The following is a 14,662-nucleotide window of genomic DNA, read 5'->3' as shown; positions in this document are numbered from 1 at the left end:
ACGCGAGCTCGGGATATATGGTGTATTCGTCGATTTAGAAATTGTAATCACCTCTTTGCCTCGCGTTCTAAACCCCGTTTCCAATGTATGCGCCGTTGCGTATCCCCGTTACGGTCTGCACCTGCGAGCGCAGCGTGTCACGACGCGTACCCATCTCCCACGGGGAGCAGACCCATGGTAGTATCGGTTGGCGGTGGTAGTTGGAACGTAACCATAGATAATCGATCGGCGGGCAACCGACACGTTACGGTAATAAATAAGAAAAAGAAGACCTCCTGGAGAGTCGGCCAACCAGGCGTCAATGGATTCGAGAGAGGCCAACCAACGGTTCGACTTGCAGTTTTTTTTTTTTTGTTTCGAGCCGCGCTTTTTATTTGCTCTGCGGCATCAGTGGGTAAAAATCGATGAGGTGACTCAACGATGTTAAAATCGGGGGCTATGATCCAACGCACATCAACGACTCGTGCGTACTACTGCTGCTACCGGTGCTGACGCAGGCGCTGCCCACGTTGCTGCTGCCACAGCTGCCGCTAGACGGCGCTAAGTGTTGCTGCTGCTGTTGATGCTGATGGTGCTGCTGTTGGTGGTGCTGGTGTTGCTCCTGCGCCGTCGTACTCCTGAGGATGTCGTCCGCGGACAGGGGCGTCAGCTTCCATCCAGGCATGAAGTCTAAGTCTAAGTCCGGACCGATATCGACGTCCAGTAGCTCGTTGTTGTTCAATGGGTCCAGGGGCGACTGACTCGATAGAGAAAGCACGCTGCCCCAGTTGATCGAACGGCTATCGTCGCTGTCGCCGATACCGGAATCGACGTCAGTTTCATTCGACGATGTCGGAGGCATTGGAAACGGCGTCAGCCTGCCCTGCTCCGGTGGTTGGAGTTGAGCGATCGGCGCTGGTATAACCGGCTCCATGGGCGGCGGACTTCTGTCCCTCTCCATCTCGCGTTCCAGATGCCTGAGCGTGTTGCAGATGAGAACCGATCGATGAAGGCTCGGATCTGGGAACTGGCGATACCTCGCCAGCTTGCACATAGAAATGTTCAGGACGGCTAGCCGCCTTTGTCTGTAACAGGCTCTGCCGCGTCGACACCAACTCGACCTCGAGCCCTCGCAGCACCTCTCGTTCGCTCGGTAACTCGAGCCGAGCTCCAGATAACTCTTCCCGTTTTCCTCGCGCCGTATCGTCGGCGGCTCGTAATGATGAGGCGCCCCCCACTGCGGCTGAGGTCTCGAGAGTTGACTGTAACCGTTGTTACCGACCGGACTGCCCGGTCCACGTTGATGATGGTAATAATGCTGCGGATGATGGTGCAGGTGGGCCACCGTGGATGCCGGCGGCGCTGACGTTGGTGTCGACGACTGTTGTTGCTGTTGCTGCTGCTGCGACGACTGATGCTGTTGTTGTTGCTGTTGCTGCTGCTGCTGCTGCTGCTGCTGCTGCTGTTGCTGGGAACTAGCCGATGTTGGCTGACAAGGATTCGTCTGCAGGCATGGCGGACTCACTTCCATCTCGTAATATGACGTCGGCGTTTGGCTCAGCGGGGGCGTGTAACCATCTTCCATTGCCCACCAGCTACCCTCCACTCGGCCTAACTTCGATGGGCTCTCGCCCATATCCATGTCGAACTCCATGCAGCCCACACCTCCCTCCAGTTTACGTTTTCCTGCCGTGGCCTGCAGACCCATCATTGCACAACTCTGAAAATAGATCAAGAACGCGATTAGTCAGAGGCAAATTCTGATTTTGCAGAAGACATTGGTTAACTTCAATAACTTGTAGAACTGGAGAAGGAAGTAATGAAGTCGAAGTAACTTGTTGGAAGGAAAGAAACTCTTGATTATTTTTAAAAGAATATTTATCGAATGCTTTGGAAATGGAGGCTTCCTCGTTTAGTTTTACTTAATAAAGAAATAATTACTGGAGTCATGAGAAAGATAAACCGAAGGAACTAGAGGGCGTTTTAGCGACATGCCAGCGAAAGATCTCGCCGAGTCTCGATACTCTATTACAAGCGGGAGAGTAGGCAAAACGACATGACTCAGAGGGTCGGCTCGCTGACAGACGTTCGAGAATGACGTCAGGCGTCTCCCTACCCCGAACTGAAAGAAGTCATCGTCGGAATGGATGATCGAGTGGGCATAGGCAGAGATGGGGGGACAGAGGAGTGTTGTTACTCATGGGCTCAATCAGCAAGCATGCGGGCCCCTTGTGAAATGCTCTTCATTTTCCTTCCGTCTCTCTTATTTTTCCTCCACCCAATTACAATTCGTTTCGAGATAAGTGGAAAATTCGAGGTACCAAATTTCAAACTTATTCAACGTTCATGTAGGTATTTACACATGAAATGAAATATAAAGATCGATAATATTACATAATCTATGTTATTTAAACAATATTAAAACAATATTATTACACGTAAATTTGTCAGAAGTTTCTACGCTTGGAATCCTATCCCCCGCCATGTTGGAAAATGGTAACACACGAATAGCCATAAATCAATGGAGAACAGTTCAACTTTGGTCAACGAATAACCTCTAACACGATCTTCCTACGAACATCGATAAAAAGCGATAAGCAAGCTCGCTAAAACGTAATGAATCTATTAGATCCCACGTGGACATCGATGATTTACGTCCGCGGGAGTCCGATTCGGCGACCGTGCGAGTGAAAGTAAGTAAATAATCGCTCCTCCTTCCAGCCTTGCTTGCTCGAGCGAGCCCCGAGGGGGCGAAGAGAAAGAAGGGGGATATCGGAGAAAATTTGAAAGGTAAAAATCTCCTCTGCGTATGAGAACCGCTGACAGCGCGCGGTTGGTTGCGTGAAACGCCGCGAGATGTCACCACCGACGCGTTCGTCGTTTCGTCGCATACACGTGGTCAGCACATGACGTTCGGTTTGATTTCGCGAAAAAGACGAGAGAAGAAGGAGAGAAAAAAAGACTGAAAGAAAAAGCAGAAATGGAAGGAGCCGCGGAAAGTTGGAAACCGCGGTAGGAGGCGCACGGCGGCTTCGACGTCATTTAAACAGATAATCGATGCGTTACGTTGTTAACAGCGAAGTCGAAGAGCGGCGTGTGCAACTGGCAAGACAGGAGAGGGGAAAAAAGTTCCGAGGAAACGAGCAATGCCATCGGAGACGATACCGAGCGCTCACGATACGCGTGCGGCAAAACAAACGCGTCGTCTTGCTACGGCAATAGAACTTAACGTTACCTAATGAAAAGGTTTCTATTTAAATGAATCTTGTACAGCACAATGCACACTCTGCTGGAAAAATGAAACATGGGAGGCTTTTTCAGGTTATGATCGCGCTGATTATCGAACTGACCAGTAGGTGGCGGTCCTTCTCGCTTGAGAGAATCTTAAGCCTCACGTAGACTTAAAAGATTAAGTTCTGGGCTTGTCGTGGCAGAGAGGATAATTTCACATTAAGTTTCACACGAATTTAAGATGTATATTTCCTTGCAAAAGGTGTTAGATAATGTGTTAAGCATCGAGATTTAAGGTTAGAGTATTCGTTATAAAAATATTCTATTGAATATAAACGTATTTGTTACAAATGTATTAGATTAAACTTCTTAAATCAATTTCTACTAAAGTTTTGGGTAGTAGAAGAATATCTTCTTGAAAATGACTTGCAACACGGTAGCAGAGCCAGCAGCCAACGACTCAATCTCAACTCGGCAGTGTACATCCGCCACGGCGGCCTACTTGGAATACGACTCGCTCGCGAAGGTTCTCCTTCCAACAGGGTCGACCAGTCCCGAAGCTCTCAGAGAGTCGATTCGCGGAATCGTGGGGAAAACAATGACGGATCAGATCCGCGAGCTTGGTTTCGCCTTCCATCACGGTGAAAACGCAGTTTCCTTAGGAAAGTACTTCTTTTTTTAAACGATCGAAGCTTTCCCGATGCTTGCCCTTATTTGTCGCGGAAAAACGATGATGCACTTCGCCCTAATACGTGAATATTCGCTGAAATTCGAATTCATATGTGGGCGACGAGGTCTAGGTTAGATTAGAGACTATCCGAGTTTGTGTCCGCTGGGTGGACCTGTTTTACCAATCGAGCCGGACTACCTTGTCGACGGATACTTTCTCCGTAAGAGTAACTGTTATCGGTTTGGTCTCCACGTTTGGATTAAATTATTAATTTGTGGAATATTTGTAGCTATGGGGTAGTTTCTGTTGGAATTAAAACTAAAATAATCGACCTAACTGAGAATGGAATATTGTCACGAGTCTTAAGAATCATATACCAAAACTTATGCATTAATATATTCATAGTAAGTTTATACTTTCATTAAAATCACTAGGACCAACGCTAAATTAGAGCAGCGTTTGCTTTGCTACGTCAATGATTATCGATTAAAAAGAAAGTGGGTATCTATATAGCCACAACGCGGGAGATGAAGACTTCACTCGTCGTGGTCGAGAATTTCCCGTCGTCTGCGAATGATGTTTGCGAAACATGGTCCGGGCACTTGTTGAATCGAGACGACCACCGGGTGGTTGCTGCAGGGGGTTACCCGCGTAACGGATTAGCTGTGTGTGGCAGAAATGCACGGTTCTTAACTGCCCATAAATCAAAGTCACGAAGCGCGCCCCGTTCCGCCACTCTCTCTGTTTCTCACGCGAAATTTTTCAGGGGTTGCGGTTTGCCCAACTCTCTGTCCAAGAATCTTTTGAACCTCGCCTTACTTAGGATCGTGGCACTGATTCAAAGAGGAAGCACGCTTTCGTTCGTTTCACCCTCTCTAGACTTTTCGCGCTGCCGTTTCAAGCAACTCAATCGCATCGATGAAAATTGTTCTCCGTTAAAGAATGCACGGGTTTCGTACGCTTCATCGCTTGAGAATAGTTGAGATCTCTTCCAATCCTTTAGCATTTTGTACTTCCTTTCGGAGAAAAACTTTTAGTGAACCCCTTAAGTTGGATCAAAGCAAATTGTTTTAAAGAAATATATATTTATACATTGGAAATTATCACTGGATTCATTTTATGTATGTAACTACTCTTACAGAAATATGTAAAGCTGTAAAAAAACAGCTAGATAAGTCGGTTAGAAGGAAAACAAAACATTACAAGTCGTACAAAAACTTGAAACGCTTGTGTTGAATACATCATCAATTATAAGACTCATAGGATACTAACATACCACCGTATTTCAAATTTACTTTTGCGAAATTGCGCCCAGAGTGAAACGTCACAATAAATGTGTCACGTGGACGAAACGTATAATTTCATGGCAGAGAATTTCTATAAACAAAATCGCCCCAATTCCTGGTTTATCGTCGGGTATGTGGGTCAATGGAATGAACGTGAGAGAAGTACTAGAACTAGAAAAGATTCATGACGACTGCGCCCGCAATAAGATAATGTTCACCGCGTGAAGCCTATCTGGACGAGCTGTACTGTACGCTCGAGAAGATTAACAAAGCTAGCTTTTGCGTCATTCTTCATAAAAGCAAGGAAAATTCTGTCCACCGTTAGAAAAAACTTTTAAATGTCCCGAAAATCAAATATAAAGTATCTACAGGGAAAAAAATCTATGTGCACAATAAAACGTTTATTTTATATTTATATTCATTAAAATATCTATATACTGTAGTCATGATATTCATTTATTGCATTTAAAATATTTATATTATATTTATATTCCTTTACTGTACACTGTAGTCATAACATTTATTTTTCTTTTTAAAAAATGTTGCTTCTATATTTAAAATACATTTCATTTTCACGAGTCGAGTATCTTTATTTGCGTGTTAGACGAGATTCGGTTTGAAGGTAAATATTTTTCTAACCGTGATTGGTAAAAATGTTTTATATAGCGCGTGTTCGGTTTCGTTTAACTCGTCACGAGCAGTGGCGAAGCACGAGAAAAGAATCAAAAGTAGAGAAGGTTCGCGGTGGATCCGGCTATGCCTGACGATGAGGTAATGTTTGCTACACGAGTCAAAGCTATCTAGCCAGCCAGCGAACGAACACACACGAAGCCGTGCTCGAGCCAGTTGGAGCCCCGTAGATAAAACCAGCGACTGTATGGCGTCGTACATTCCTAAGCTATATGCGTGTACGCTAACCGTGCGCGAATACATCCATACGGTCGTATAAGATCGAATATTTGGATCCCACGTTTTCAATTCGATTATTTGAAAATTGTTGGCAATGCTGATAATTATACGTGTCCAAAAAAAGAGAGAAACAAAAAAAAATATATATATATTGTATATAAAACGGTCGAAGACACTAGTTGCTTTGGAGGTTAGTTCAATAATTCGGTCGTACAACTGCGGGGACACGAGCAACTCGGTCAGAGTTCCGAAGTCGAGCGGTGGAAAAAACAGAATACGAAGATTCAACGCATTCAAAGTTCGAATGCAAAAAAAAGGAGAAGGAAGAAAGAGATAACGATACGAGGAAAGTCGAGTGGCGTAGCGACTTCGCGATACTGTACCTCCACGCTATTGTTCGCGAGTATCAGCATATTGGGGATGTATGCTCGATTTCCGTGAAAAATTAATGGTAGAATCGAAGTCACTATAGTAGACTTCGAAAAATCAATTTCCTAGATGTTGACAATACGTAGCATTTCTGATTATTATAAATACAGAAATATCAGTAGTAATGCATTCAATTTTAACAATTTTATTTTGTGAACAACTGGGAATATTCTAAGCACATAAAAAGTTCCATTATTCAAATTATTTTATTTCATATTTTACCTACAACTGATGAAGTCTCTATGACTTCTCATCAGAAGTATATACATATTATGCTTTCAGGGATCCCTCTAAGTATTTAGATTCTAAATATCCCTAGATATAAATATATATATAGAAAGTGTCCATTCTTCCTCGAAAACCATGTGTAAATTACCCAATAAATCAAGCAATAATTTTATTATCGACAATGCCTTGCAATAGCTTCAGATAAATCGATTTTCTAAAAAATTCGGACTGTATCATCTCTGTGACGTAGTGACTCGTCGCATGACTCGCCACGAATAGTCCTAACCTAAGTTCGCGTTGAATTTGCAACTGTGTAGCGTGTGAATGCAAACGAGTGGTATCGGTGGGAATTTTCTGCGCCGCTCGGCACAGCACGAACGACGTCGAAGCGACGTTGATGCCGGCAGTCGGCAGTCATGACAACATGACGTCAACCGGCCGTGTGTTATTTTCGAAAGGGGACTCGATCGACGCGACGCCTGCCGGCGAGATCGCCAACTATGAAACGACGTCGCGCACGACGCTATCGGGCCAAAAAACAATAACGCGTACGATACAGGCCACCGTGTTAAGATTATCGAGCGTAATTCCGACGGGAATTTTTAAATAATTTATTCAACATGTTCCCGTGGTTCGTCGCGCAATTTTTGTATCTGTGCAATTAGCCTAGTTTAAAAAACATTTTTGTATGGCGTACTATCATCTTGAGTGGTCTTCCAAGATGTACTTTACTTAAAATAGTTGGACTAAATAATATAGTAAATTTATTATAGTATTAAAGTATTAGTATTATTATTAGTATTATTTAATTTGTACTAATTAATATTAAATTTGTTAAACTGTAATTTTATTATAATAAAATTTGAAGTACTTTGTTTTTTATTTCTATTTTTGTATATAGTAAAGATAATTGAAATAGAAGGTTAATAAATGACATTTACCCTGTGGAATGTTTTTAATCGATGATTCACGCGTTTATGCTCTCTTGCGGATTTTTTTATTCAAATGTATTATTGTTGCCGGAAAATCTTGCATTTGAACACGACGAGCATCGTGCGTATTACTTTCCAGTCGAGTAATGCTGTTCAATAGAGCTAGTTTTTATTCATCTACTTATCACTGACGCAGGTAAAGTATTATTTATAGGTATCATGCTCTGCCATACTGTTCCATGATGAAAGTGCACGATTTCTTGTAAGATATCGATGGATTCAAATTACGTAAGAATTGCATATGCAGAGGGTACTTTATCATCCAATCTTTTCTTCTTTGCTCATCTGAGCAAAATCAGTCTAGGAATAATTAAACTATTTTCTGCAATTTTTTGAAAAGTTAAATAGAATTTTTCCCTATTCTCAGCTTCTGCGTCTTCTGTTATTCTGTCCTCGTCATATTGACTGAACTATCTCACTTATTTTTATATAGTCGTATTTTTTAATTTTGTCAAGTAATATAAAACGATTTTAGGGTAAGGTACAATAAAGTACATATTCGTCTTTGTTTGTGTACTTTTTTCGACATGATCTATGAAAATTGTAATCACCGTTCGTTTATGCGTTTCGCACGAGGAAAATTTTACGAAATCGATGGTGAATTACGTAACTGTCGAATTTCATTTCGCAACGTGACGCAAGAACGTCGTCTCGCGATGAAATTTCTCGGAGCGTTTTCGCGGCTCGCGATCCTGGAAGCTGAACGCTTGGCTTTAACGGTGTAAAGTCCGCGGCAGATTAGCGCCGCGCTATCTCGTCGAGCGGATAAGATTGCCGGGGAGCAGCCAGTTAGGCTTCAAGGACTCGCGTGTTGCGCTCGTCGCGGACTTCAAAAAATTCGACGGCGCGCGCTTCCTGACGCAACCGCCTCTTTCAAATTTCAAATTCGTATTCCCAATTTAAACAAAAAATTGGTATATTCTTTTTACATGTATATAGTTTCATACACTCGAATTCGTAAATTTAGAATGAATTCCTTTAGAAGCTACTTGTTCCTTCATTTGTTATGATTGGACTGCGGATCTTTATACAAAATAAAATTTTCGCGAACGTGCCTACAAAAACTGAACCTAAATATGAATTTATTTTATTCTACAAATATTACAACACGAACTTTCAATGTTTTTTTATATTTTTACATATTGTTTGCATTTTGTAGTTTCTTGCACGTTCAAATTTCCTATAAATGCATAAAGATCCGCAGTCTAATTATGATTAATCCATGATATTGTATATCTTTCCATCGAATTGTGAATTTTATAATTTTAATATAATTTTCACTGGAGAAAACATTCATTATACTTTACTATCTATTTATAGATTTAAATTCATTGTTCTATCGTTTCTAATACCATTATGGCTTTGGGCTATTTGTTTACTTGAAGTATTTGTTATTGCGTGTTAGTGTTTATACCAGTGCGCCGCAATGCAACATTTGCAACCGCAAAATGCAGCGACTAGTATGCGCATGGGTAATTGTGTGCCACGGTCGAGCTGTTACAATAAATATGTTCCACGCGAATATACACATAACGACATGTACGAGAGTTCTATACAAAGAAAAACATCCCCCCCCCCCAAAATTAAACGAATATTTGCTATTTATTATTAGTAATACAATATTATATTAAATCTTATTTCTCCGTTTACCGCAGAAGATGTTTGCATACGTGTGTATATATGTATTAGGTTGTCCCAAAAGTTTCTTTCGCTTTATTAATAAGTAATACATGCACAATATTTGATGTTTTATGTTACATTACTGAATTGTGCACGATTCATTTTGCTCCATTACTGTTACAACATGAATATCTATGAAATTAGATTGTCTATTTATAGAAACACGACCACAGAAAATAATTGAGTGCAACTCGCGAAAGAAACTTTCAGGACAACCTAATATACACATATCTTCTTTTTGTGGTGTGTAAAGTATATGAGATTTCTGATTCCTAATTTTAATTAACGAAGGGTAGCATACTTGGGGGAATGCAAGGGAGAGTAGATCCCCGATGGGACAGTTCGCCTAATTTAAACGGAGTTCAACAAGTAGGGCTCCATTCTCTCCCGTTATCAATCTATCAAAACGCGGTGATTCATATTTCCAGTGATCCCGAAGGTGATTGTGAGATGTAGATTCGATTGAAAACAATGCTATCGCCTGGCAAATATACGTGTTTAATTCTAGGATTTGATCTGTGAAATATTATAATAAAGTTCATTTTTTGCTCGCGAGGAACATTAATTAATAACGAAAGAATGGAAAGTAGAAAAAGATGCGCTGTATTTTATTTTGAACTGCGATTAAACGTACGGTTACACGTACACAGAAACTCTTGTGTAGACGTGCACATCGTATGTACAACCTTCACGATAAATACACTACCCTATATACCGTAGAAGAACCTACGGCGCCGGTCGGTCCTACATTAGGGGATGAATAAAGGAAGGTCTCCGAAAAGGGAGGGTTGTTTCCCCCGTGCAAGCGGTTCTCAGAACCCCTCGCAGCTGTGCTTTGTCGGCACGATCAGGAAATCGGTCATTCTACCCCCAGAGGGACCAACTAGGTGGGTTGAGAACAGAGATGGACGAGATTCTTATTTAAATGGAAAATTTTAAATTACGAACAGAATATAAACAACTGTTTATTCGATAAACAACAAAATTGAATGTTACAAGAGGAAGGAACTTAAATTTAATTGGTGAGCTAAATAGACCTCATGAATAAATTACTAAGTGTTGGTTTTATTTATTAAGACAAGTGTATCTATTAAGACAATGTTATAAATCTAAAGGACTTGACACTTTACCGACCGGTAGCCTATTAATCGTCTCTTTTCTATGGCAAACAATACTTTCTTATTTATTACTGAGATAGCACGATCCCATTGTATGCTTCCATTAATATGTGGATTATGAAATATTATATAAATATAATATAATATAATATAATATAATATAATATAATATAACACTAATGTTATGAAAATACACAATATTATTGAATTTAAGTACATATATGTCCAAACGCTATCGGTCGGTAAAGTGTTAAAATGAACCCTACAAGTTTTTAGTAACAAAATACTTTCCGTTAACATAATTATATCAGACTTAAATATAACCACGTATACTTTCACTTAAAATAAAAAAATCGAGTACATTCCACTCCACTAGTGTTTAATTAAAAAAAAACAATATCCTAGAGTCCTCGCAATAGCTTGCATCGACTCTTTGTGCACGTCTTATTTACCTCTGCCATTGTTCTACCACAATGTCGTCGGTTCTTCGGTTGAGAACCGCTATGGCGTAATCTAGTAGGGCGCACGGCATCTGCGGTGCCCTAAACGAAGGGTCCCGGCACCCCGAGCGCTCAGGAACTGCGGAGAGGAAAAGAGACGGGAAAGAAGACAGAAGGCGAAGAGGGGAAACGGATGGAAAATCGTGAGAGACGGAGCACGAAGAGAAACGGAAATGTAGTTGGCTTCTTAGCGTCGGCCTGTGGAAATAAAGAGATCGGGAACGAAGTTGCGATATTTCAGCCCTTGAGGGGACTACGGACGCCTTAATTGGTCCGAGAGAACACGCCGGATGCAGCGGCTCGTGTCAGAACGAACGGAATCGAGTCTTCTTCCTTCCAGCTCTTTCTCGTCAAATAAATACCTTCGATTGAGGGATGGTGCTATTTTTAAGAGGCGCGGGGACCCAACGAATCTATTTAACCCTCCCGGTCCTAAATGTCCTTTGAATGGAAGAGGAGCTCAATCACGATAATTGAAATAATTGAAATAATTGAAATGGTAATTGAAATGATTGAATAGTAATTGAAATATAAGCAAAACTGACAAATATGTACCTTCCTATTGAACGTATTCGGTTCAATGTGAATTGAAATGAATTGTTGCGGAGAGTGGACAAACTTATAAAAGAGTTATACTCGTGTTTTAATCATAAGGAATAGAAATTCGTTGAAGAAATATTTGATTGCAATGTCAGACAGAAAATCGAATTTTCCTTTAATCAATTTTATTTACATTAGTAGAACTATTCCAATAGACCAGGATCATTGGATCATTCATGGTTTAGAGACTTCCAGTACTTTCTCTCTGCAGCAATGAATATTTTAAGGTTTAACTATACAGAAGACTTTTACAACATAATTACTCAAAGGATTAATAGTGTCACTATTAAACCAGGATCCTCATTCTTCATCGACTCCAACTTATAGATCTGAACTAGACGAAACAAAACCATCGGTAACAAGCCATCCTCATCAAACTATCACTTCTTAGCTTATGTAAGTATGTAACCTAGTCCCCTAACTGACCACCTAATAAGATCCACTACTCGCAAACCTTCCTAGAGTCGAAACGTAGCTGCAAACCGAGTAGCTAGAAATTCGACCCGGCGAAAACGATCATTCATCCGTGATCCACTCGCTCGGGGAAAGTGTCGAAGAAAGGTGGCGATCCAGCGTTCGCCAATCGAAAGAGATAGGAGAGAGCGTTCACCTGACTTCGCGGCTCTGTTCGCTGTTCACTTTTGTTTTAACGAAGATTGTTCACTTTCCGAGCCACGCTGACCCACGTACAGCTGTAAAACACGCACGTGCACGCACACGTGGGTGGCTACCTTTGTCGTGTGGGAAGAAAGCCGTACAGGGGTGACGCAAAAAGAGGGGCCATATGGCAGACAACGGGGCAACCCTTGTGCGCGGAAGCCCGCGGCCGGAGGGGATGGAACCCTCTCCCCTTCCACGTGCACTTTTTTCCTCCCCTTGCCCTCGGGTGGCCGCTTTTTCCCCATTATCATTATTATTTTTCTTCTTTTTTTTTTCTTCAACGCAGCATCTTCCCGCTTACGCGCGCTACGCGACCGTCGATCCGACGAAATTGAATCGAAACCGCAGATAGAAGGGAATATTCCTTTCGGCGTTGGGGAATCCTCTTGGTTCTCGTTTTTATTTCTGATAATTTCATCGGCATCGATGGGGCTTGACTGATCGCTCGCGACGACAGGACTCGAACGGTGCAATTATCCTGGATTGTTTTTCCCGCCGCGATCCCCCGACCGTGGAATAAAAAAAAAAAGAAAGAAAAAAATTGAAACGGGCTGCAGCGACACGCGTTTTCCAGGGTATGACGTTCGTCACACGTCTGCTCGCTGACCCCTTTCGGAAACGCGGTCTTCGTTTCTGATACGAGTGGCGACCACCGATGTGTGCGACTGATTGTTTTCCGTCTATTATTCTAACAAATTTTTCGTAGATGAAAGTAGATACATAGTAGACGTAGGAGGCAAATGACAGTTGTTGGTAATACCTAGATACATTTTTTCTACAATATATGATAAACAAATTGATAACAGAAACAAATTCATAACAGAATAAATTATATAACGAATTGTGTTAAGATATAAGGAAAAATAGCTATGTACAGTTAAGAGCAGTTCAATTACACATATAAATAAAACTTATATTTTTATATGAAATACTTTTATATCAAATTATGTATTAGGTTGTCCCGAAAGTTTCTTTCGCGAGTTGCACTCAATTATTTTCTGTGGTCGTGTTTCTATAAATAGACAATCTAATTTCATAGATATTCATGTTGTAACAGTAATGGAGCAAAATGAATCGTGCAGAATTCAGTAATGTAACATAAAACATCAAATATTGTGCATGTATTACTTATTAATAAAACGAAAGAAACTTTTGGAACAACCTAATAACATGTTCATGTATACGAAATAAGAATGATTAGGTGACTCTAAAAGTAACTCACCTAATTTAATAATCTCTTCCCACTTTTCTCATTTATTTCACCAATTAATTTAAAATTCCTCCCCCAATTATAGTGCAACACTAACAATCATGGAGAACGCTATCACCCAGGACTTCTGTTAAACTCAACGCCTCCCACCACAAAATAGTCTGTATCCTTTTGCATACGGAGGATTATCCACCAAGCATCCAAAAGGAAGAAGTAGAAGGGTCAGGGGGATGAAGCAGGAGGCAGAGGAATCGCAACACGGGTGAAACCTGTTCGCGCAGACGAGTGGGCGCGTGGTCTGAAGTTTACGATCGCCATCGTAGGACAGTCAAAGAAGGAAAGAGGGAATAAGATGGTTAGGTGGTCGCAGGTGCCTCCACCAGCCACGGTAAATAATACACATGCGACTGTAACGTGCGCTCGCGAGTGCAGCCGCTTACGAGTGGGCCGGTCGCAAGGTGCATTCGACGCGAGCTGCAAACGTGCAGGTTTCGTCTAAAGGCTGCTCCACTTATTCGCCTACTTGTCCGACGCTGGACAAATAGCCGAACATGTGGACTGACAGCGTTGGGCAAGTGCCATGCTCGTGTGTTCGACTATTTGCCTGGATATTTGACAAATAGCCGAGAATACGCGAATCCGCCTTAACCTATACTTAACGAGCGCATGTATACTTTGGCCAGTGGAAGAAATTGTTGATGGAATTCAAATTTTATAATTATTTTATAATTAACGAAGATTTACTATCAGACAATACTAGTCTTGCAATAGTATTACGTGCACTAGTATTCGCAAGTAGCCATTTCACTTGAAAAGCTAGGGTGTTGGATATTTCTCATGATATCTTCACGAAAGTGTTATTAATGGATTGGCGAGATTTCTACGATTAAAATGAGTACAGACACGGCCATATTCGGAGGCACTCATATTTCCGAAATTTACAAGTGTTTGTTTCACGCATAACACAAAGTAATCCGAGCATAGTCGTGTTTGTACTCGTTTTAATCAGGAAGACCTCCCCAATTGAATTCCAATACAATCATGCAGGTATAGTGGGAAAAGTGTGGAAATTTTTATTTTTATCAAAAGACTACAAGTCAACCACATAAATCTAAACACTGAAAAGGGATGGTTACCTAACTCGAGTCTCTAATATAAATTCTTTCTCAT

General features: G+C 41.4%; 1 protein-coding gene across 1 annotated transcript; it reads right to left on the bottom strand.

Annotated features, from left to right (window-relative positions):
- Positions 1 to 235: 235 nt before the first annotated feature.
- On the bottom strand, positions 236 to 10,998 carry LOC128892648 (basic-leucine zipper transcription factor A-like). Its single transcript, XM_054153184.1, has 2 exons — positions 10,975 to 10,998; positions 236 to 1,699 (listed from the first exon to the last, which is right to left on the bottom strand). Exons 1-2 carry the CDS (start codon positions 10,981 to 10,983, stop codon positions 437 to 439), a joined length of 1,272 nt encoding a protein of 423 aa, XP_054009159.1. The 5' UTR covers positions 10,984 to 10,998; the 3' UTR covers positions 236 to 436.
- Between the last annotated feature and the right edge of the window lie 3,664 nt (positions 10,999 to 14,662).

This window comes from Hylaeus anthracinus, unplaced genomic scaffold (assembly GCF_026225885.1).
Source record: "Hylaeus anthracinus isolate JK02 unplaced genomic scaffold, UHH_iyHylAnth1.0_haploid 12975, whole genome shotgun sequence".
NCBI classification, from domain to species: Eukaryota; Metazoa; Arthropoda; class Insecta; order Hymenoptera; family Colletidae; genus Hylaeus; species Hylaeus anthracinus.
Note: the sequence above shows the minus strand (reverse complement) of the source record. Positions and strands in the feature narration are given on the sequence as shown.